Here is a 25,147-nt window from a genome sequence, read left to right as displayed (position 1 = left end):
CCCAATTAGGCAAAGAAACTGAGACATTAACAAGATTATCAGATCGCCTAGAGAACTAGCAATATCAGAGCATACATAGAAAGGCAGGCTGACAGGCTTGAAGGGAAGAGGCATGAACAGGAACTTAAAGAGACATCCCCTGGAGAAGAATGATGGCATGTTGGTCCATGAATGAGGCCTACTACTGACTCCTGAATGTGGCTGCATATCTCACTGATGACACCCCAGAAATTCTCTGAAAATCACACATAGTTAAAAAGTAATGTTCCTGTTTTTTTAAATACAATGGATGCCGACACGTAGGTATATTTGGACCACCAATGGAAATGACTTTTCTTTTCTTCTTCTGCACTTTACTAAGTGTCATGTAGGGTGGTCCTGCTGGGAACTTGATATTTCTCCAGTAGCTGCACCACATACATGTAGAGAGACTTGATTTACTCTGAAATCGTCTTAAAAGACAAAGTCATTATGCCGTAATTAGTATTAAGCAGGTGTAGAAAACCTACTATGAAGCAGTTGGGATGTTTATCTGCTTAAAGGTGCCATCTTGTCATTGTGGGTGGGTGGGTGGGTGCGTGCCACCAGTTGGCATTCTAGAGCAACCATTTGTTTAATAAATTTCATCTATCCAGTTCATTACTCTAAATGTGCAGGGACTTAATGGCCCAAAAAAGGAAAGCTTTAATGAAACGGTTAAACAAAAAATGCACATATTGTAATGCTGTAAGAAAGGCAATTAAAGAGATTTGAAATGAGAATATGTTGCATGGCTATGTTCATGTTACTACTGCAGACCCTTTCATCCAATAGTGTCTACTTAAACATGGGATAGCTATTTTATCTAAGAAAGCTATGCCTTTTGGCCATAAGGAGAAATGGCTGGATGACAAAGGGAGTGTGGTGGTCAGATGTAAACTGAAGGTAATAGCATTCACTTTAATGTTTGTGTACAGGACCCAAGAAGGAAGGGAACGGCCTTCCCAGACTTGTTCCCAATGACATTCAAATTCACAGTAGGGGCAATAGCACTGGGATATCTCAATGAAGCTTTGAACCCTGCTTGGGATCGTTCACACAACTGAAAGTTTCAGCCTAGCACTCCACCTTCTTCCACACAGGGAACAACAGATTTAGATTTGTTGGTCAAATGGAGAGCAAACCATGGAAGTGATCAAGACTACTTTTTATTCAAACAAATGTAGCTCATTCAGGGTTTGGGGTAGCACTGAATGATAGATTCTTTTTTTTATAAGAAATACTCTAGGATCTTTAGCGGGGTCAACTGACATCAAGCCACAGACTCTGTCAAACCACTGTTCACTCTTGATGGGGGACTGCAGTAGTTGCCAGAGTCCCAATTGAACTCTTCATGGAAATTTAACATAATGGATTTCGTGCCACTGCTCTCTGAGAAACCATTAGGGATGCAGTGAAGACTATTTGGAAGACAATTGTATAGATGGTTTGATTTGTGATCAGCTAAAGCAATGATCAGGTTAGATAAGAACACACACAATAGTATCCAGGGAAAGAAGTAGACCTAGTACAACATAGCTAACATATCAGCATAAGGAGCAAGTAAAAGAAATGTCTAAAGTCAGTGGAGAACTGGAGTAGGTATTAGTAAGAGAATCTGTATGTAAAATGTTGTATACTAATTAGCTGTAATATGATAAAGGGGAAATGGCAGACAAGCTGTTGGCCTACAAGATCAGAATAAGGCAAAGCTGGAATGACAGAGAACTTTGAAGATGAAGCTACTGTTTCAAACGTTAAGACATACATTCGTCACGTTTTTCCAGATGACCATTGTTACAAAGCAGACTTCACTTTCCCCTCTATTGATCCAGATACTACTGAAGCTTTAGACAAACCAATTTCTGTAAGAGAAATGAAGGAAGCAATCAAAAGAATTAAGGTACCGGATCCAATGGCTTTAATCCCTCCTTTAATAAGGCATTATAGGAACTCCTTGTTGAGCCACTGTCAAAGTTTTTTAATTATTTACGCCAATCTAAGGATGTAACTGATTCTACTTTGGAGTCCAGATTAACTTAGTTTTAGAAACCTAGGAGAAACAAGGTAGTTTGTTGGAATGAAAGGTCTCTTCTAATTTGAACATGGTGTCTCTGGATGCAATTGCTTGGGGTAGCACTGAATGGTTTCTATATAACTGAATGAAGTGCCCTCGCTAAGTTCAAAATAAAATTGCAGGTGAATGTGGTGTTGGAGTGTGAACTTGAGTTAGAGGAGTGGTTGATAACGGCTGGTAACACACTCACATATTTCATTGCTATCTGGTTCCTTGTCTATTACTTCCTCTTTTTAAAGTGCATTAATGTAAAGGAAATACACTACTGAAGAAATGATCTTTAGTCAAAGTTACTGAGTGAGATAATGAGTGAATAAAGAGCATTTTGGTTTCTGGGCAAAAGAGGCCTTCTGCCTGACTCAAACATGTCTGCAAATTCACTCCTGTAATCCACAGCTTATATCATCACCAGGGTTATATCATCCGAGATTCCTTAGAGTTAGAGGGTTTGAAACTAGTAAGTCCATCCTAAAAGATGGCCAGTAAATGTAAGCGTCCACTGTAGAATCAGTGTTATGTTAGGTTATATTATGCAGATTTGTAGAGCACACTATCATCCAGAAGGGTATTCCGCAGCTGAGAAGTTGTGAGCCTACTGAAAACTCATCTCAAGCTCTCTTGCTGGACTTCCACACAATGTGAAGTCTCCACATCAATGAAAGAGCAGCTTGAGGCAATGATGGCTGTCTTGAATAGTATCTTTATGTGGAGGAATGTATTAGATTTGCTCCACACAGAGCCCATAGAGAGATCAGCCTCTGAGGACCAGATCCAACTTGAACTAAATACCTATAAACTTGTACCAAAGCTCATCCAAGTGAAGCTGCACGGGGCGCATGTGGATATTTACTACCCCAATGGAAGGACACAGGTAGTCCTAGAATGCCTTAGTTTCTGCTGCAGTACGGTGGGAAATGTTTTCTTTTTACTTTGGAATGCGGTGTCTTGGTGTGCAAAGTGAAGGAAGAGGAGGCAGCTGCTGCATGAATAGGGTGAGGAATGGCTATGGTCTTGAAAGACTGAATCACTTGGAAAGAGAACTAATTTTGATCTATACCACTTTTTTGATAAATACGTTTTATTGATTGTTTTATATCAAGTGAGTGGGTAAAAGGGTACATTATGTACACACTATATAAATCACCAGGCACTGCAGTAGACTGACTGAAGGGAAAACACTAGCCACAGTTCATCATTAGGGAATGCACATATTGTAATATGACCACCACTTTCACCAAATCTTACCATGATTGTGTGGGCAGCCTCATGCTTGATATATCGGCTCCTCTAGCTTAGCGGTTCATTGTCAACCTCCATTCGGCCTTGACCTCCACTTAAGTGCCACTTAGCAAATTGCCAATTTCCTCACCATTATGCAGCTGGAGAACCTCATTAGTGGTTTGACAAAAGAAGCTCCCGACTCTTTCACCATGTTGAGTATGAACTTGTGCTCTTCCAAGAGCAGTCTAGAAGCAATAAGGCAACTAGACCCTTGTGTACTGTGAGATAGTCACCCTGCTCCACACATAATTTATAAATGCCCTTTGCCGGTGGCCGTATTGGTGTAATCGGTGGCCCAACGCATGCCCCCTTCCATTAAATTCACTTCTATAATTGCCACTGCAGACGTGTTTTTCCACCTGGCCGGGAACTACACACAAGCAAAAAGACAATGATAGGGTATGTGGCTGTTAGACCTGACAGCCTTAGGATGGTCATCCCCCAACCTTTTGCCTGCCTCCCTCCACTTTTCTGACACTGTTTTTGCTGATTTTAGGACTCTGCACACTATCACTGCTACCGAGTGCTAAAGTGCATATACTTTCTCCCTTAAACATGGTAACATTGGTTCATTCCCAATTGGCATATTTGATTTACTTGTAATTCCCTAGTAAAGTGCACTACATGTGCCCAGGACCTGTAAATTGAATGCTACTAGTGGGCCTGGAGCACTGGTTGGCCACCTACATAAGGAGCCCCCTTAATCATGTTTCAGGCGTACCATTGCAAGGCCTGTGTGCGCAGTTTCACTGCCACTTCACCTTGGCATTTAAAAATACTTGCCAATCCCTAAACTCCCCTTTTTCTACATATAAGTCACCCCTAAAGTAGGCCCTAAATAACCCATAGGGCAGGGTGCTATGTAGGTAAAAAGGCAGAACATGTGCATGTGTGCTTTATATGTCCTGGTAGTGGTAAACTCCTAAATTCATTTTCCACTACTGTGAGGCCTGCTCCTGTCTCAGGATAGCATTAGGGCTACCCTCATATACTGTTTGAGTGCTAGATTCGGAGCAGAAAGGGGTAACCAGGTCATATTTAGTATGGCCAGAATAGTATTAGAAAATCCTGTTTATTGGTGAGGTTGGATTTTATATTACTGTTAAAGACATGCCACCTTCAGAAAGAGAGCATTTCTCTGCACTTAAAATCCATCTGTGCCTTACAGCCTGTCTCTAAACAACGTCTGGGCTGGTTGACAGCTTCCTTGTGTATTTCACCCAGACAGCCACAAAACCAGGATACTAAGTCATACCTACACTCATCTGAATATTGAATGGGTCTTCCTGGGCTGGAAGGGTGGAGGGCCTGACACTTACATTTCAAAGAATAGTGGTCTGCCCTCACACAGTGGGTTGCCAAACCCCTTACTGGGACCCTGGCAGACAGACCTGTACTGAAAGGGGACCTTGTGCACTTCAAAACCACTCTTTGAAGTCTCCCCCTCTTTAAAGGCATTTTGGGGTATATAAACTGGGTCCCTGACCCCACCAAATCAGACACTTCTGGACCTGAACCTGCAACCTGTCCAGAGGAACTGCCTCATCTGGACTGCTCTGCTGAGAAGGACTGCTGCCCTTCTGCCTTGCTGCCCTCTGACTTTGCTGAGAAGTGCTCTCCAAGGGCTTGGATTGAACTTGCCTCCTGTTTTCTGAAGTTTCAGGGCCAAAAAGACTTCATCTCTTCAATGCACAGCCTGCTGGAGATGACGCACAGCCATTTTGTGATCGAGAAATTGCCATACAGCTGAGCCGGAACGACGCAGCCCGACTTCCCGAGTAGAAAACTGACCCAGCACCTGCCTTGCGGGTGGAAATTTGACGCAGCCTGACTTCCTGAGTAAAGAATCGACACAGCGCATACCGGATCAATGCAATGCCTGCAACTTCTTCCCTCATGCCCAGAATTTCCCCCCTTTGTCCCTGGGCATCAAAAAGATCCCCGCATCACAGTGAGGAACCAAGACTGTGAGCCAGAAATCATTGCAAAGCCCCTTGCAGCGAGGAAATAGATTACACATTGTCTGTGCAGCACTGGAAATTCCGACGCACACCCTATTTTTCCACGCATCTCCTCCTCTGTGATCTCCGTGCGTGTTATTTTTGACACAAACCAGGTATTTTGTGCAAACAAAATACAACTATTGATTTCTAAGATTTAAGACTTTAATCTTGCAAAAGTGATATCTCCATTTGTGGTTTATTGTTTTAACCTTAATCTAACCAGAAAATACATACATATGCCACTATCACCTCTGTCAATGAACAACCCTAAATGCATTGTTGTATTGCTAATCCATCAGAACTGATTTAGAGCACCTCCGAACTGTGAACAGAGGTTGAATTCTCAGTTATAATAAAAAACAAATAATTTCACAGCAAGTAAAAATAAAATATAAAAACAAACAAAGAAACTTCAGCAGGCTATAAAGTCTACTCCTTGAGTCAATTTAAAGATCCTTTCAGTCACCTTTAAACCATTTCATTTTCCGTGAAAATATTTTACCCTAGTATTTGATTCACCCTGGAGTGTTCGTTTCAGCTTTAATGTTTTTAAAAATAGACATTGTCAGATCAACAGCATTCCAGATGAAACAAAAAAAAAATGCTTTAATCTAACATACCTTTGATGGAGGAAAACTGCAGACTGTTAATTGCACTTCTAATGTCGCCTGTACTTCCAGTACAAAGCAACTCCAGGAATGTCTTGTCAGGGATAAAAACACTTTGATTACCCTGGAAAAAAAAAGATTCTTTCAAGAATTTACAGAACACAATCTCAAAACGTACAACAACCATATATAATATCTTCCAAACAAATAGTATTTTCTATTATTTTAATTCACTTGTATAGCATGTACGTGCAGAAATGGAGAAACATTCATGAGTGCAAACACTACCACAGCTAAAACTAGTATCTCCATGTGGAAAAGCATCAGTGTCAAAACTTAGCCGGTTAAAAAATGCATACATCAATCTACTCATGGGGCACAAGCCTAAAGTGGCACTGAATGCTTTGAGAGTTTGAAAAGATGAGCTATTTTTACAGTTCCATTTGTGTGGCGAGGTCAAGGTATCAGCAACTGGATGGGTGTATTGGCTAAATCTCATGTTGTGTGCCCAAAGAGTGCATCGGCCATGCAGACTGGTCACTGGGATTAGTAAAAGGCCACACCATATGCTATTCTGTCTAAGGACACCGGTACTCAGCTGAGGACACAGCCAAGGCCAGGCTCGGAGCCCCTCTGGCTAGGCTGATAACCATGCCATGCAACCTCTGTGGTACGGGGCAGAAGATTGGTTTAACACATAGCTGAAAGCTACAAAATGTGGCTAACATCACAACTGTTTTCAGTGAGATTTGAGGGCCACGAAATGTGGAAGCTGGAAGCCATGTACATCCTGAAAACAACTAAGTTTACATTTCCTAAAGGAAAGTAATGGTTGTGTTTGGATATCATAAATGATGAGCATTATTACAAATTCTTAGAAATTTACCAGATTTTGTAATTATATAGAGCTTACTACCCCGGAAGAGGCATCAAAGTGATTTTTTGCCAACTAACACGCTACTCCGGAACCCACAAAGGATTAGTGGTGGATTAGCATAGGGAAATATGAGTTAAGTTGAGCAGTGGAAATGCAAGTCTGTTAGTTGGATTGAATAGGATAGAGGAGGTAACAGTCTTGAAAGTGTTATTTTGGAGTTCATAGTAGTAAGATGAGGCTTGGGATGAGTAAAAGGCGAGTTGGAAGAGGAAAGAGTCTCTGGAAAGAGATTAGGAAGATCACAGTAGTAAAATGGGGTTTGGGATGCGTCGAAGGGGAGATATCGGAGGGAAGAATTTAGAAAGGGGTGTTTGGGAGAACATATAATAAAATGAGGTTTGAGGTGAGCCAAAGAAGGATAGAGGAAGGAAAAGTCTAGGAAGGGTTATTTTGGAGATCACAGTAGTAGAATAAGGTAGAGGATATATTGAGAGAGGCATGGGATGAGACACAGAGTAGTGCACTGGAGAGAGTCAAAGGATTTTATTCTGTCTACAGTAGGAGTAAAGCAATAAATATATAGAGACATGACTACATAGAAAGGGTATACATGTATAAGGAAGATATAACGAGGTACAAAGTTGTATTGTATTAACTCAGACTTTGAAGTGTTGCTGTTCTTGAATCTAATCTAATTTATTGGTGTATTTGTATAACAATTTTTTAAATCTTTATATTTTCCTCAGTATTTTAATAGTCAAGCACTTCTAGATAAAATAAGTTATGTTAATATTTGCATATTGTGATAGAGAAATAAAACAGAGATCCATAAGCATCTACTCAAATAACATACGAAAACTATGCAGAGACCTACATACATGCTAAGCATAAATAAATATCTATATATCTATATATATATCTATATCTATATATCTATATATATATCTATATATCTATATATCTATCTATCTATATATATATATATATATATATATATAGATATAGATATATATATATATATATTTAACCATGAGAAATATATACATTTGTTAAACACACCTAAATAATATCTATATATATTTTAAAAATCAGTTATTATATATTTTTGTACAAAGAAATACACATATCTAAATACATACACATAACCAAATTATAGCTGTTTACATATACAGGGATAATGCTGTACATTAGTGTTTGAGTATGGTGATTATGTGGGAAAGAGCCAACCCTTGCGTATACTCCTGAAGATAAGATAGTTATCTGTCGATCTTTTGTTTGGGGGAAGTAAAGTTAATCTTCCATCTGCTTAAGCAGAGAACTATGTACCACCTATGCTATTTTTCTTGTACGGTGGGGTTTTGAGGCGATGTGCCAATCTGGAGCGGAGGTTCCTTTGCTGAGTGTGTCTGCAGCTTGAAGGTGGATCTTTTGGCAAGCAGTAACCAATGTAGGGCCCTCAAAGCAGGGGCGATGTGGGCTTGTGGCTTTACATGTAGAGGTAGTCTGGCAGCAGAGTTCTGAATCCACTGTAGTCTTTTAATCAATATGTATATGTGGTGAGATAGAAACTGAAACTCACCCAATTAACTGCTAAAAAACACCAGACTGCGTTCTGGCATGTAACAAACAGTAGGAATTCTGTATCTTGAAAGTGCAGCTTTAAAACTACTACTAATTTTCATAAGGTTACGTAATGCTACTAGGTAACAGCAGTAGCATGTTTTCTTTATTTACTCTTTACAATTACATCTTGGTGCTGACATTAATACGCCATTCCTATACGTAGATTAAAGCCCAATACATGAGCAGGGGGTATCAGAAGGATGAGACGGAAGGGGTGCACAGAAAGCAAGGCTCTCAGAGTCTGATGGCTGCAGGTTCTGAATGCAGGGGTAGGCCAACGTCTAGATTATGCATGCTAAGGGAAACCAAAGCTGGAGTAGTTGGTTAAAGAGACAGGGTCATTAAGAGACTTCAGTGATGTCATCACTAATGACTATGGTGACATTGTATGTTAACACTCCAGTGATGTCACTGATGTAATGTGTGAGGTCATCTTTAACATTATCATTGAGGTTAAAACCAGTGCATGGTAGGAGACGGTGTTAAGATCGCTTACATAAACTAGCAAACCAAAAGGTTTTTTAGGTTTTGTCTTGTAAGAACTGCGTCAAGAGAATGATAAGTTTGGTTACATCGTACATTTGCTTTTCTCTACACTAGGGCAAAAATTTAAACTATGGCAGCAAATTCACGTAATTTGGGGAATTTAGCTCTAGGCAAAATTCCTGAAATTACACCATTATGCCACGTCATGTATTTATGTGCCATTCAGAGGTTAAAAAAAAAATAACAGTAAATGGGCAATCCTCATTAAATGTTTACAGCAAATGCAGAGGAACAACAGTGATGGACTGGCCTATGTTGAATGGGGTGACTATCTTTGGCAAGAAGGATGCTTGAGCAAGAAGGGCCAGTTTGTCAGGGGAAAAGGAGATGTAGGGAGGCTGAGAGAGCAGTGTTTGTAGCTCACTAAACCTCTGGGCAGATGTAAATGCCACCAGAAAGGCCATCTTGATGGTAAGGAGCCTAAGAGGATAAGAATGAAGTAGATAAAATGGAGTGCACATTAATAAAGTAAGAACCAAGATAAGGTCCCCCTGATGCATAACAAAGTGAGTTGGGGGAAACGTGTTGTAGACCTTTGAAGAAATAACTTCTAAAAGGGGACTTGAAGGGAGAAGGCTGGTCTGGTAGTCTTAGAAAGGCTGCGATGGCAGATAAATAACCCTTTCAAGTGTCCAGTGCAGAGCCCTGATGGGTTTGGGTAAGCAGAAACAAAAGAACCTGGGAAAGAGGAGCAGATAAGGGATCAATCTGTTTCTCAACTCATCATGTCACAAATGTATTCCCACTGCTGGCGTATACCATGCTGGTGGAAAGAAGTCGGACTGCCAAGATAACATTGCAGACTTCGGGCAGAAGGTCAAAAGCAGTTGATTGTCACTGCTTAATCTCCACTTGCAAAAATGGAGCGTTGACAGGTTTGGGTAGGGAACCCTCCTCTGCTGCTGCAATACAAGAGCCTCCTGAAGGGGCAGACTGATTGGAGGACCGATGCTCAACAGCCTGGGATACCAAGCACGGTCTCTTCTGATCTTCTTGAGAACTCTGGACAGGAGCGGTATGGCCAAAAGAGGTACAGGATGCCTGAGCTCCACTCGATATGGAAACAGTCTTCAAGCGAGAGCAGCTTTGGAATCTCCCGCTCACAAAACTGGTGACAAGCATTTTTAGTGGTGGAGAACAGATCTAACCAAGGCACTCCCCACTGCTGAAAGAGACCTTGCACCAACTCTGGATGGAGATGCCATGTGTGATATGCTGGGCATCTTTGTCAGAGTTTGTCCACACTGGTGTTCGGAGAGCCCACCACGCTTTGAACCACCAGGGAAATACCCTAATGTTTCAGCCATGTCCCGAGGTGTAGGGCTTTTTGACAAAGGGCTCACGACCCCACCCCTCCCAGTCTGGTGCAGGTCCACATGACAGTAGTGTTGTCAGTGTATACCTGTGCTAAGCTCCCCTTGCTGGAGGGTAGAAAGGCTTTCAATGCTAGTCAGACGTATGAAGCTCCAGTATGTTTATGTGGAGTCTGGATTCCGCAGGAGACCAGAGGCCTGTGATCTCCATCTCTCTCAGATGGTCACGCCATCCCAGGAGTGACACATCTGTCACTACTTTCAGACTGTAGCAGCTGGATGCGGAAGGGAGAGGGGTCTGCTGCTGGCCCAATTGTGGTTCGTTAACGAACACTGCAGATCTTTTACAGAGCCCTGCGAGATCTGGACAATGTTGGAGAGACTTACTTGATACTGTGTCCACTGGAGCTTCAGGTCCCACTGCAGAGCCTGCATATGCCAAAGGGCATGTGTAGCAATCAGGATGCAGGGGGCCATGAGGCCCTGCAGCCTCAGAGCCAGTCTCACAGAAACCCACGATAGAAGCTGAAACAACAGTATTATAGCCTCGACTTCCAGGACTCGCCATTCGGAGGATAAGCCCAAAACTGCACGGTCTCCAGAACAGCTCTGATGAAATAGAATGTCTGACAAGGGGTGAGATATGACTCGCCATGTTGACAGTGATCCCCAGTGAGTGTAGGTGGTCAGCCATAGTCTGGAGGTGGGAAACGGCTGCCTTGGACGAGTCTGCCTTCAATAGCCAGTCATCGAGATAGGGGAATAATGCCACCCCGGATCTCAGCAGATGAGCTGCAACCACCGGCATCACCCTGATGAAAACCAGAGGGGCACTGGTAAGGCCAAAGGGTTGCATAGCAAACTGAAAGTGCTTGTAACCTACCATAAACCACAGATAACATCTGTGGGCAGGCAGGACAGGGAAGTGGAAATAAGCATCCTGCAAGTCCAACGACAACATCCAGTCTCCTGGGTCCAAGGTAGACAGGACTTGTGTGGGCATGAGCATTCTGAATTTCCTCTTTTTCAGGAAGCAACTGAGAGGGTGCACGCCTAGGATAGGACAAAGGCCTCTGTTCTTCTTAAGCAAAAGAAAGTAGCAGGTATAACAACTGTGACCCAATTCTGATGCTGACACCCACTATATGGCTCCCTTGGCCAAGAGAGCAGTAATTTCATGCTGGAGTAAGGAGAGATGGTCCTCTGTCAGCCTGTCATTAGTCGGTTACACGGGTGGAGTAGTCACAAATGGGAGGTAGTAGTCCCTCCGGGCAATCTGGAGAACCCAGGGGTCTGATGTTATTGATCTCCAGAGGTGCAGGTAATGGGGTATCCTGCAACCCACTGGTTACCCATGATGGTCAGATGGCAAAATAAAAAGGGTTGGATGCTGCGGCTGCCAGGGTGGTGGTGGACTGGGATGACCTCTGCCAGACTGACCCAAATGGTCTGTAGGTGTCAAGCAGGGGCTGGGAACCATGTGGGCCATGGTGGCTGGGCGGGTAGAGACGACACAACTGGAAGCCCTTTCCGTGGCCACAAAAGGAGCGAGGGGCGGACTGGGGTTGACGGGGCCATGGAAAGGCCCAAGATCCTGTCTGTACCTCTACAGTCCAAGAAGCACTTCAGCACTGAGTTTGATTTGTCTCTGAAGAAATGGGAGCCATCAAAGGGCATGTCCACAAGCAGAGCTTGTACATCCCTTGAAAACCTAGTTCTCATTAGCCAGGCGTGGCATTGTAAGGCCACCGACGAAAAAAACATTCTGCCTAGCGAGTCGGTTGTGTTCTGGCCACATCTGATTGTGAACTTAGCTGTGTCTCTCCCATCAGCCACAGCTTGGGAGAGTATGGCTTGGACCTTTCTCTGGGACCATAGGCAGCACCTCTGTAAATTAATCCCTAAAGGAACGTGAGCAACAGCCCTAAAGGCATGCAGTGTTTACAGACTGCAATGCCAGGCTGGTGGATGAAACATTTTCTTACCCAAGATGTCCAGCCTCTTGGATTCCCTATCCAGTGGTGCAGTATGGAATGCGCCAGGATTTAGATAGGAAATGGAGGCTTTGACCTCCAAGCTCTTCAGGGTGGGGTGTGAGGAGAGGAAAGAGGGGTCCCTTGGGGAGGGCTGATGGCAATGGCAGCAGGCAACTGTTCTGTCCACAGGAGTCCCAAGCATGAGTTTGCATCAGTCCATATTCGGGTCTAGAGGCTGGTATTCTACCAAGTTCTAGCCCATAAGAAAAGGGCTCGGGCTCTGACATGGAGGGAATGGTTCCAGTTTCACTGAAGTCAGGTGACACCCCTCCTTCTCTGTGTCAGAGTTGGAAATCAGAATGGGGTCAGACCCACCAGAGTCTCTCGGCAGTGTCGACAGTGGGACAGGCACCAGGAAAGGTTGAGGTGGTACGACAGGCACCGGTCCAGATCCATCTGTAGATCCAAGGGACCCGACTGGCACAGAGGGTGAACCTGCAAGTGGTGAACCAGTAAGTGCCCTCCTTAGCACGCAGGGCCCGAAAGTGCTCCTGTGGAGACAGGTCGCCAAAATGTGAGGTGCATGGCCTCATAGAATTCATGGGAGTTGGGCGGGGGTTGCTCCGGGAAACTCGGGGAGGCACAGAGACGGCCCAGGATCAACCATGGCGCCAGGCCTTGAACGACAACAGCCCCTCGTCGGATGACTTTGAAAGATTGGGTTAAGTCAAAGACTTATTGCTCTTTTTCTTTTTGTGGGACAACTTAATTTGCGACTAATAATTTACCTTATGCTCATTACAACCAGTTTGGGACAATGGTAATGACTTAGTGATATTCTCATTTACTGTACAAGTTAGTATCAGTTTGTTCATTGATAACATCACAATATTCAATAACTATAAAAGGGAACACAAGAGGACTTTTGAAAAGATTAGGATGATTAGGAATGATTGTTGTTATATATGGATAGAGACTCTAACCTAACTGCACAAAAGAACATTATAAAAACGTTTTATCTATATACGCAGCTAGTACAAGAAAAAAGCAGTACAATGAGACTTGGACTAATACGTTGCCAGTAACAATACTGAAACTCGGCAATAGTAACTATGTAATAATGCTTCGAAGAGTAGTTTTTTTTTTTTTTTTTTTAGAACTTCTGAGCGGTTTGTACGCACCTAGATCAGTATCATTACAGGAATTCCTTAATTTCTGCTCAAAGTGTCTCAACTAATCGAAGGTTCCTTAGGCTACCTACATACTACTTGTTAAGACTATTATTATATTGCATCACATCCTTTGCTAAGAACTGAACCTTTAAAAGGGCAGAATTAAAGATAGATAGGGCATCATTTACAGAACTGGGTTTAACTGAGTTATCGTGACAAATTTAGAGTATTTGTTACTTTAGTGACATTATATCTCTTCCAATTACGTATCAGTAAAGTGACTGCTAACTTGACATTTGATGTGGGTGTGTTCTTTTCCTAAGAAAAGGAGACCAGGTAATGATCAGTCCAAGGAAGCTACTGAACCTTGATAATGGAGACTGAAATATTTAGCATCCAAATGTGATCTGAAGTATGTCCTTTATTGTGAGTAGGAAACTGTACAAACCGAGTGGCCCCAAAAAATTCATTGTTTAAGAGAAATGTTAAGCAGCCAAGTCTAAACAACTGTTAATATGTATGTTGAACTAACATAGGATAAAAAGGTTTGGGTATTCTAACAGTGCTTATTCTATTTTGTTCAATAAGCAAGTAACAACTTATGGCAGTTGACAGGGTGATAAATGAGCATAAGACAGGGAGCACAGTACAAAGCACTTGCAACAATTCTAATGAGTCTGCAAGTTAAAGAGAAATTAAGCTGTTCTCTATAAATCACTGCATCCCCACCTCCTACTTGAGCAGTTTTGTTAAAATAGATAACTTTATTTTCAAATAGGGTAGAGAGCTCTTAATCAGGCACGGAGGTATTGTCTATCTAAATTTTTGTAATTAAAAAGTAAGCCTCTAGAAACAGCTTGAACATTTTTTCTGGGTGCCATGAGAGAGAACGAACATTAAGAAGGGCAACCTTTCAAGTAAATTAATCTGCAGAATAAGGTGAAATATTGGTTAAAATATTACCTCTAGTAGTCTTATCAGTATGAAATCCATTACAGAAGTGAGATGGTGACCTTATACTTTGTAATAAGACCCAGATTACTGATTTGTGAGGAAACTGTAAATGTGTTGGAAAAGGTATTTAAGAAGAGATGATGAATAAACAAGCCTACCTGCATTATTAGGAGGCACATCGAAGCAAACGTGGAACTGGGTGAAAAAGGACAGCTTTTCCAACCAGAGGAGCAGACTTAATGCAGACACAATTGCCTTGGTACAGCAAAGGATGCTAAATAGGGAAAAGTTGGTTTGCACATGCTCTCAAACAAAAGACAGAGATACAACGGAAGCCCAACAAAATGGCTGCTCGGGTTGAAACGGAGGGGCGCATTTACATAAAATGGCAGAAAATAATAAAAGGTTCCCCCAAGTATAGGGCTCTATCTGCAAAAACACAAACTGTAGCAGACCAAAGACTTCCTGAAGTGGAAAAAGGAAAGTGCCTAAAATAAGAAGCAGGATAGATCTAAAGATATCTCTGAAATATAGGAGAAAGTAAAGTTAAAATACAGATCAGCGATATTAAGAGGGAGGATTGAAAATAGAATTAAAAAACTGCAACACAAAAACGAATTAATAAATAGAAGTAAAAAGTCAACAGCAAAAATCATCAGGGTAAGTGCACAATAGCATTCATTTCACAGCCTCCAACAGTGCAGACAATTAAAAGGAATATCGGTTAGTGTAGAATTCAGTGGAGGCCATCTGAGCTTCTATACAGCTCATTTTCCGAGTCTCTCTTTCTTGACTACATTGCACTTTTCAATTAATCTATACAGTGCTCTGCTTGGCCTCTTACCCTTCTTATACCTTCTTGTAACTGCATATTTTCCAAAAAGCATCACAGCCCTATCCACTTGCTCTTTGTATTCTAGCAATGAGGATTCACTTGCGGACACGTTGGATGTTATGTCAAGACAGGAGTCTAGCATTATGCAGTAACCTTTTATTAGCTCCTACTGAGAAGCACCACTTTAGAAGCTCCAAAATAGAAAAAACTATGAAGCCATAACAAAATAGAACCATAACAACATATAAAAGTCCCATGCACGGTCTTCTCTTCCTATTTTGTTTTGTGTTTTTATGTGTAATGATACTGATAAGATATATAGATGTTTGATGGAGTGAACATTTGATTTCAGTAGTTATTTACCCAATTTTCGGGTACATAGTAAGTTTAGGTTTATTTTATTTATATTTGTAAAAATGTTGATTTGAAATAGAACTCCTTCAAGTACAAATGTTGGTAAATTCAATATAAAGAGTGCCTTTTGGTATAATTTAGGCAACAATTTAATTCTTATTGAAATTTTTTTATGATAATTGAAGTAATACAGTTAGCGAAAGTTAAATATTACCGTTGCAATTTGAAAACTAAGTCTGGCCACGCGCTGGGTCGTTCTTCTATCTTGTGCACAGTCACTACGGTGCATATTCACTCTTGCGCGAACTCTGTTGTGGTTTGAGAACTATTAATCAATTGAAAAAAAAGGTTTGGGCACGTTTTTAAGAGCTTGAGACGTGCAAGGTTTACGCTTGTTTTTAAACGAAAACAGACCACAAAAACAACGTAAGAGACGTGTGGATGTGTAGCCTAGGCAATGTGTGTCGCAAGCTGGTCTCAGTCAGTTAACGACAGCTGACAATCAGCTGTGAGGAAATAGTTATGGCACAAGCAATTTAGAATTTTAAATAAGATTCAACAGATCTGAATAATATAAAATAGAAAAAATATATATGTATATATATATGGAAAATGTCACTTACCCAGAGTACATCTGTTCGTGGCATTAGTCGCTGCAGATTCACATGCTGTGCACATCCCGCCATCTGGTGTTGGGCTCGGAGTGTTACAAGTTGTTTTTCTTCGAAGAAGTCTTTTCGAGTCACGAGACCGAGGGACTCCTCCCATTTCGACTCCATTGCGCATGGGCGTCGACTCCATCTTAGATTGTTTTCCCCGCAGAGGGTGAGGTAGGAGTTGTGTATGCTAGTAATAGTGCCCATGCAATGGAGTGAATGCGTATGTACATAATGAAGTTTCAAGTAATATATTTACAAATATACAAATGTTTAAGATCTACTTCTAAACGGCTACAGGCTCCCGGGGAGGCTGGTGGGCGCATGTGAATCTGCAGCGACTAATGCCACGAACAGATGTACACTGGGTAAGTGACATTTTCCGTTCGATGGCATGTGTAGCTGCAGATACACATGCTGTGCATAGACTAATAAGCAGTTATCTCCCCAAAAAGCGGTGGTTCAGCCTGTAGGAGTTGAAGTAGTTTGAAATAATATTCTTAGTACAGCTTGACCTACTGTTGCCTGTTGTGCAGTTAACACATCTACACAGTAGTGCTTGGTAAATGTATGAGGCGTAGACCATGTTGCTGCCTTACATATTTCGTTCATTGGAATATTTCCCAGAAAGGCCATGGTAGCACCTTTCTTTCTGGTTGAGTGTGCCTTTGGTGTAATAGGTAGTTCTCTTTTAGCTTTAAGATAGCAGGTTTGAATGCACTTAACTATCCATCTAGCAATGCCTTGTTTTGAAATAGGATTTCCTGTATGAGGTTTTTGAAAGGCGATAAATAGTTGTTTTGTCTTTCGAATTAGTTTTGTTCTGTCAATGTAGTACATTAGTGCTCTTTTGATGTCTAATGTATGTAGTGCTCTTTCAGCTACAGAATCTGGCTGTGGGAAGAACACTGGTAATTCTACCGTTTGATTCAAGTGGAACGGTGAGATTACTTTTGGTAAAAATTTAGGATTGGTCCGTAGAACAACTTTATTTTTGTGTATTTGAATAAATGGTTCTTGAATGGTAAATGCTTGAATCTCACTCACTCTTCTTAGAGATGTGATGGCAATTAGAAATGCAACTTTCCACGTTAAGTATTGCATTTCACAAGAGTGCATGGGCTCAAAAGGTGGACCCATGAGTCGTGTTAAGACAATGTTGAGGTTCCATGAAGGAACTGGTGGTGTTCTTGGTGGTATAATTCTCTTTAGGCCTTCCATAAACGCTTTTATGACTGGTATCCTAAATAATGAAGTTGAGTGCATAATTTGCAGGTAAGCTGAAATTGCCGTAAGATGTATTTTAATGGAAGAGAAAGCTAGTTTAGATTTCTGCAAATGTGGTAAGTATCCTACTATCTCTTTTGCAGATGCGTGTAAAGGTTGAATTTGATTATTATGGCAGTAATAAACAAATCTTTTCCACTTATTTGCATAGCAGTGTCTAGTGGTAGGTTTTCTAGCCGGTTTTATGACTTCCATACATTCCTGTGTGAGGTCTAAGTGCCCGAATTCTAGGATTTCAGGAGCCAAATTGCTAGATTCAGCGATGCTGGATTTGGATGTCTGATCTGTTGTTTGTGTTGTGTTAACAGATCTGGTCTGTTTGGCAGTTTGATATGAGGTACTACTGAAAGGTCTAGTAGTGTTGTGTACCAAGGTTGCCTTGCCCATGTTGGTGCTATTAGTATGAGTTTGTTTTGGCTCAACTTGTTTACTAGATATGGAAGAAGTGGGAGAGGGGGAAAAGCGTACGCAAATATCCCTGACCAGTTCATCCATAGTGCATTGCCCTGAGACTGATGTTGTGGGTACCTGGATGCGAAGTTTTGGCATTTTGAGTTTTCTTTTGTTGCAAATAGATCTATTTGTGGCGTTCCCCACATTTTGAAGTAAGTGTTCAGTATTTGGGGGTGAATTTCCCATTCGTGGATCTATTGGTGATCCCGAGAGAGATTGTCTGCTAACTGATTCTGAATCCCTGGAATAAATTGTGCTATTAGGCGAATGTGGTTGTGAATCGCCCAATGCCATATTTTTTGTGTTAGGAGACACAACTGTGTTGAGTGTGTTCCTCCCCGTTTGTTCAGGTAATACATTGTTGTCATGTTGTCTTTTTTGACAAGAGTGTATTTGTGGGTTATTATGGGTTGAATGCTTTCAGAGCTAGAAACACCGCTAACAGTTCTAAGTGGTTTATATGAAACTGTTTTTGCTGAATGTCCCATTGTCCTTGGATGCTGTGCTGATTGAGGTGTGCTCCCCACCTTGTCATGGATGCATCTGTCGTTATTACGCATTGTGGCACTGGGTCTTGAAAAGGCCACCCTTGGTTTAAATTTATACTGTTCAACCATTGAAGCGAGATGTATGTTTGGCGGTCTATGAACACCAGATCTAGAAGTTGACCCTGTGCTTGTGACCACTGTGATGCTAGGCACTGTTGTAAGGGCCGCATGTGCAACCTTGCGTTGGGGACAATGGCTATGCATGAGGACATCATGCCTAGGAGTTTCATTACTAATTTGACCTGTATCTTCTGGTTTGGATACATGGCTTGTATTACATTTTGGAATGTTTGGACTCTTTGTGGACTTGGAGTGGCAATCCCTTTTACTGTGTTGATTGTTGCTCCTAGGTATTGCTGTGTTTGACACAGCAGAAGGTGTGACTTTGAGTAATTGATTGAGAAACCTAGTTTGTGTAGGGTTTCTATGACATAATTTGTGTGTCGTGAACACTGTTTTTGCGTGTTGATTTTGATTAACCAATCGTCTAGGTACGGGAACACATGTATTTGCTGCCTTCTGATATGTGCAGCTATTACTGCTAGACATTTTGTAAAAACTCTTGGCGCAGTTGTTATTCCGAATGGCAACACTTTGAATTGGTAATGTATCCCTTGGAATACAAACCTTAGGTACTTTCTGCGTGAAGGATGTATTGGTATATGGAAATATGCATCCTTTAGATCCAGTGTTGTCATGTAGTCTTGTTGTTTGAGCAGTGGGATTACTTCTTGTAATGTAACCATGTGAAAGTGGTCTGATTTGATGTATGTATTTAATATTCTGAGATCTAGTATAGGTCTTAGAGTTTTGTCTTTTTTGGGTATTAGAAAGTACAGTGAGTAAACTCCTGTGTTTAGTTCTTGTTTTGGTACTAATTCTATTGCCTCTTTTTGGAGCAATGCTTGAACTTCTAATCCTAGAAGATTTATATGTTGTTTCGACATACTGTGTGTTTTCGGTGGGATTGTCGGAGGGAATTCTCGAAATTCTATGCAATAACCATACTGGATAATTGCTAGTACCCAAGTATCTGTTGTTATCTCCTCCCAATGTTTGTAAAATTTGCTTAATCTTCCCCCCACAGGTGTTATGTGATGGGGATGGGTGACTTGCGAGTCACTGCTTATTTTGAGGACTTTTGGGGCTTTGGAATTTTCCTCTACCTCTTTGGAATTGTCCCCCTCTATATTGCCCCCGAAAACTTCCCCGCTGATATTGGCTTTGGTAAGTGGGCCTTGTTTGTGATGTTGTGGTTTCTGCAGATTGTCCTCGAAACCCTCCCCTAAAAGGTGTTTTGCGAAAGGTGCCTCTGCTCTGCGGGGAGTAGAGTGCGCCCATGGCTTTTGCCGTATCAGTGTCCTTCTTGAGTTTCTCAATAGCAGTGTCGACTTCCGGCCCAAACAACTGCTGTTCATTAAATGGCATATTTAGCACGGCTTGTTGAATTTCTGGCTTGAAACCGGACGTGCGGAGCCATGCGTGCCTTCTTATTGTTATTGCAGTATTTACTGTCCTTGCAGCCGTATCTGCTGCATCCATTGAAGACCGTATCTGATTATTAGAGATACTTTGTCCTTCTTCCACCACTTGTTGTGCTCTTTTTTGGAACTCCTTGGGTAAGTGTTCTATCAAATGTTGCATCTCATCCCAGTGAGCTCTGTCATATCTTGCCAAAAGCGCTTGTGAATTGGCAATGCGCCATTGGTTTGCTGCTTGTGCTGCAACCCTTTTGCCCGCAGCATCAAATTTGCGACTCTCTTTGTCTGGAGGTGGTGCGTCTCCCGAGGTATGAGAGTTTGCTCTCTTACGAGCTGCCCCGACAACTACTGAGTCTGGAGTTAACTGCGTTGTAATATAAACAGGATCTGTTGGCGGTGGCTTGTATTTTTTCTCCACTCTTGGAGTTATGGCTCGGCCTTTAACAGGATCTTGAAAGATTTGTTTTGAATGTTTTAGCATTTCTGGGAGCATAGGTAGTCTTTGGTAAAGGCTATGAGTGGAGGTTAGCGTGTTAAACAAGAAGTCATCCTCAATTGGTTCTGAATGCAAGGTGACGTTATGGAAAGCAGCTGCCCTTGCGATCACCTGTGTGTAAGATGTACTGTCCTCAGGAGGGGACGGCCTGGTAGGGTACGAGTCTGGGCTGTTGTCCGATACTGGAGCATCGTAAAGGTCCCATGCATCGGGATCATCTTGACTCATGGCAGTATGAGTCGGGGAGTGAATCAGTGGAGGAGTTGCTACTGGTGATGTGTGCACTGATGGTGGTGGAGAAGGTGGTGGAGTTGTTTTCTTTGCCACCTTTGCCTGTGGCTCCTTGTCCTTTTCGTGAAAGGCAAGTTTTCTTTTTATTTTAATTGGAGGAAGAGTGGTTATCTTCCCTGTGTCTTGATGAATGTGGAGCCTCCTTTGAGTATAGTCTGGCTCTACAGCTTGAAGTTCCTCTCCAAATCTATGTTTTTTCATTTGGGAGGCCAATCCTTGTTCCTCTGTATAGGAACCTGTTTTCTGCTCCGAGGCTGGATGTTTCGGAACCGAAACTTTTTCGGAGGTTTTTTTAGGCTCCGAAGAAACCTTTGTCATTTTCGGCGTGGTGGTGTCTCGATGGCGAATTTGTTCGGTGCCGCTGTGACGGTGCCGAAATTTCTCAGAGCCGATGTCTCGGGTCCAAGGTTGCTGTGTGGCGGTATCTCGACCGGAGTCGGATGACTTCGACACCAGCGTGCCCTTTTTCGGTGCCTTGGCTCGGTCACCGCTTGTTTGGGTTAAGCCATGGCCTGTTGGCTGTGGCGTCCCCTGGGCTTTTGTTGACTTCTCGTGAGTCTTATGTTTCGACGTCTTACTCACGGTTTTCGGCGTTTCTTCGGCCTCGAGCTCTTCCGAGTCTGACTCTTGGATAGAGAAAGCTTCCTCTTCTTCCTCGAAACGCTCTTGTTCTGTCGGCGTCGACGCCATCTGCAGTCTTCTGGCTCTTCGGTCTCTTAACGTCTTTCTGGACCGAAACGCTCGACAGGCCTCACAAGTATCTTCCTTGTGCTCTGGGGACAAGCACAAGTTACAGACCAGCTGCTGATCCGTATACGGATACTTGTTATGGCATTTTGGACAGAAGCGGAATGGGGTCCGTTCCATCAGCCTTGAATTCACACGTGGCCGGGCCGACCAGGCCCCGACGGGGATCGAAAAAACCCCGAAGGGCCACCGGAACTCTTCTAAATTCGGTGTCGATCTGTTGTAACTAACCCGATACCGAACGCAAACAATACCGACGTTTTTTTCCGAGATTCTAACTAACTTTCCGACCCGAAACACGGAGCGAAAAGGAACACGTCCGAACCCGATGGCGGAAAAAAAACAATCTAAGATGGAGTCGACGCCCATGCGCAATGGAGTCGAAATGGGAGGAGTCCCTCGGTCTCGTGACTCGAAAAGACTTCTTCGAAGAAAAACAACTTGTAACACTCCGAGCCCAACACCAGATGGCGGGATGTGCACAGCATGTGTATCTGCAGCTACACATGCCATCGAACATATATATATATCAATCAATAACAGTTAGATAAGTTAGTTGATTAATGTTTGTATAGGATTATATTTAGAAAATGTATTACATAAGAACTGGAATAATTGGAGAAATTACTGATGAAAATATGATATCATCTCAGGAAGTACAGGAGGACGTTATTAAGAGACTGATGAACAAAGAAATAGAAGATACAGTTCATGAAATCTTTAAGAAAATAGTAAAGGGAGGTAAGAGGAAAGGCAAAGGAGACGGAGATAATGAATAGAGGACCAGGAGGAACATGTTTAAAGAAAAGAAAACATAGAAATGACAAAGAAGTGACAAATGAGAAGGACGAAGTCTCTCATGACTTACAAAAAGTTGTTCAAAGCGGCACACATGAAAGGCAGGTACACCCTGCAAAGGAGATGGGATATCGGCCTAATTGGACAGAGCAGGATACTGATGTGATTTGGATGACGACGTCCTAGATTTAGGATATGATGATGGCTTAGATGAATTCTCAGGAATTGAGAGTTCAAATAAGAACATAAAAAAAAGGTTAAAGAGCCTTTGGGGAAGTTTGTTCAATCCAAGTGAAATTAGACACCCACGCAGTTCTGAATTGTGGCCAATGAATCAGGTGGTTGAATATATAAAACACTGGATAAGGAGGACATTAGAAAGAGACAAAATAAATTTGATGAGAGCAGAGTGTTCACACCCAGTAATCAAGGAAAAGGAGACTATAACTTCTAATTTGGACACAGATATGATCCCACATTTGTTTAAATTGGGTCATGTCACAAGAAAAGGATTGGAAAGATCCTTAAAACAATGCAAAGACAAACTGCTTGATATTTTGGGTCCAATAGAAAGGTTTTTTTAGATGGTGGAAGAATCTTACCTTAATAGAACAGATTTGGATATTAATTTACTGAGGGGCTGGAACCAGAGAGCAATTTGTTTTCTATGTAAAGCCAATGCAAGCCTATTTGCAAGACGACCTAAAGCAGTACTGTTAAGAATCAATACTAAGTTAGGAGACTTTGGTAAAAAGGAGACAAGTAAGGAGTCAAAATGACTTATTTGGCGAAGGATTAGTACAATCTTTGGGAAAACATGTTCACACATTTACTCCCTTAGATAAGGCGCATACTTCTATGCGAAAGGTATTCAGAGATTGTAACTTATATGGCAGGATGGGAAGAAGGGGCCAGTCTTTCAGCTGTACATATTACCAAGGCCCATATGGACAGGGAAACCATTATGGACAAGGAAAAGGATGCTACAGAGGAAATACATTCCTCCAATATCTTTTATCCTCAAGGAGAGAGAGGTGGTAGGAGCAAACTCGAGGCAGATCTCGGGGGTCTCATGCCAGAACACGTTTAGGACAAGGGGAGTATGAAGAGTAGTATTGGTTTTATCCAGGAAAATACAGGAGGGAGTCAAACAATTTCATTCAAGAATGGGAGACAATAACAAAAGATGCATGGGTTTTACAAGCAATAAAAGGTTATGTTACAGAAGTGCAAACAGAACCTGTTCAGATGAAAGAACCAAGGGAGATATGTTGGGAAGAAATTATAAAGAAAATATGACAAAGGAAATTTGTGGAATGTTGAAAAAAAGTAGGTGGACGAATTCAGAAAGGGTTTGTCAGTACTCTATTTGTAGTGGAAAAAAGGGCAAAGGTTGGAGGCCATTGATAAACGCGAGAACTACTTTTTTGTAGTGTATAGGCCCTTCAAGATTGAGGAATCCATCTTTTAAGTGATACTCCATTAGACAAGTATTGGATGGCAAAGATAGATTTGAAGGATGCTTTTATTTCCAATACCAATTGCAGAAGAGGGTCAATGGTATCAATGTTTATTCCAGTTCAAGTGCCTTCCATTTGATCTTTCTTTAGCACATAGGTGTTTTTTTAAAGTATTAAGGCCAGTAGCAGGTTATCTCAGAGAAAGAGTAATAATAATAATATATTTAGACGATATTATGTTGATGAATCAGGATGTGCAAGGTCTGAAGGATCATATATATATGTATATGACCCAGACCACTTTGGAGCAGGGGTGTGGAATTCCTATAGCCCGACGCCCAGGAGATATTGTTTGGGCTCAAAGACAACTCGTTTTCATACTTTTTTTGTCCTTGGGACAAGTAGTCCAAACCCCCAACAGCACAAACCCTTTGGCTGCCAGTTTGCAGTACCACATTATGGATCACAGAAGGGCATAGTCTGCAGTAAGGGTAATGTTTATGTCCATATGTTAACATCTTCGCTGCCAGGCCTTTTCCCCTCCTGTGCCGAGCCTTTTTTTGGCTATTTGGGGCAGTTCGCGTTTAGGCCCTCATAACTTTTTCTCCACAAAAGCTACCCACCCCAAATTTGCGTCCTTTTTTTCCAACATCCTAGGGATTCTAGAGGTACCCAGACTTTGTGGGTTCCCCTGAAGGAGACCAAGAAATTAGCCAAAATACAGCAAAAATGTCATTTAAAAAAAAAAAAAATGGAAAAAAGGGCTGCAGAAGAAAGGCTTGTGGTTTCTCCCCTGAAAATGGCATCAACAAAGGGTATGCGGTGCTAAAATCACCATCTTCCCAGCTTTCAGGAACAGGTAGACTTGAATCACAAAACCCCATTTTCATACACAATTTTGGCATTTTACTGGGACATACCCCATTTTTACTATTTTTTGTGCTTTCAGCCTCCTTCCAGCTAGTGACCGAAATGGGTATGAAACCAATGCTGGATCCCAGAAAGCTAAACATTTCTGAAAAGTAGACAATATTCTGAGTTCAGCAAGGGATAATTTGTGTAGATCCTACAAGGGTTTCCTACAGAAAATAACAGCTGAAATTAAAAAAATACTGAAATTGAGGTGAAAAAAACAGCCATTTTTCTCCAAGTTTTACTCTAACTTTTTCCTGCGATGTCAGATTTTTTAAAGCAATATACCGTTACATCAGCTGGACTCTTCTGATTGCGGGGATACATAGGGCTTGTAGGTTCATCAAGAACCCTAGGTACCCAGAGCCAATAAATGAGCTG

At 41.9% G+C, this 25,147-nt stretch overlaps 1 protein-coding gene across 1 annotated transcript in view; it reads right to left on the bottom strand.

Moving 5' to 3' along the window:
- The window catches only part of RAD17 (RAD17 checkpoint clamp loader component), a 278,159-nt gene that overhangs the window by 146,879 nt on the left and 106,133 nt on the right, over positions 1–25,147 (bottom strand). The window contains exon 10 of the mRNA XM_069224406.1: positions 6,000–6,111. Within this exon, the coding sequence (XP_069080507.1) occupies positions 6,000–6,111 (112 nt within the window). The remainder of the gene's footprint in view (positions 1–5,999; positions 6,112–25,147) is intronic.

Source organism: Pleurodeles waltl, chromosome 1_1 (assembly GCF_031143425.1).
Source record: "Pleurodeles waltl isolate 20211129_DDA chromosome 1_1, aPleWal1.hap1.20221129, whole genome shotgun sequence".
Lineage (NCBI taxonomy): Eukaryota > Metazoa > Chordata > Amphibia > Caudata > Salamandridae > Pleurodeles > Pleurodeles waltl.
This window is presented reverse-complemented; position numbering and strand designations above follow the sequence as displayed.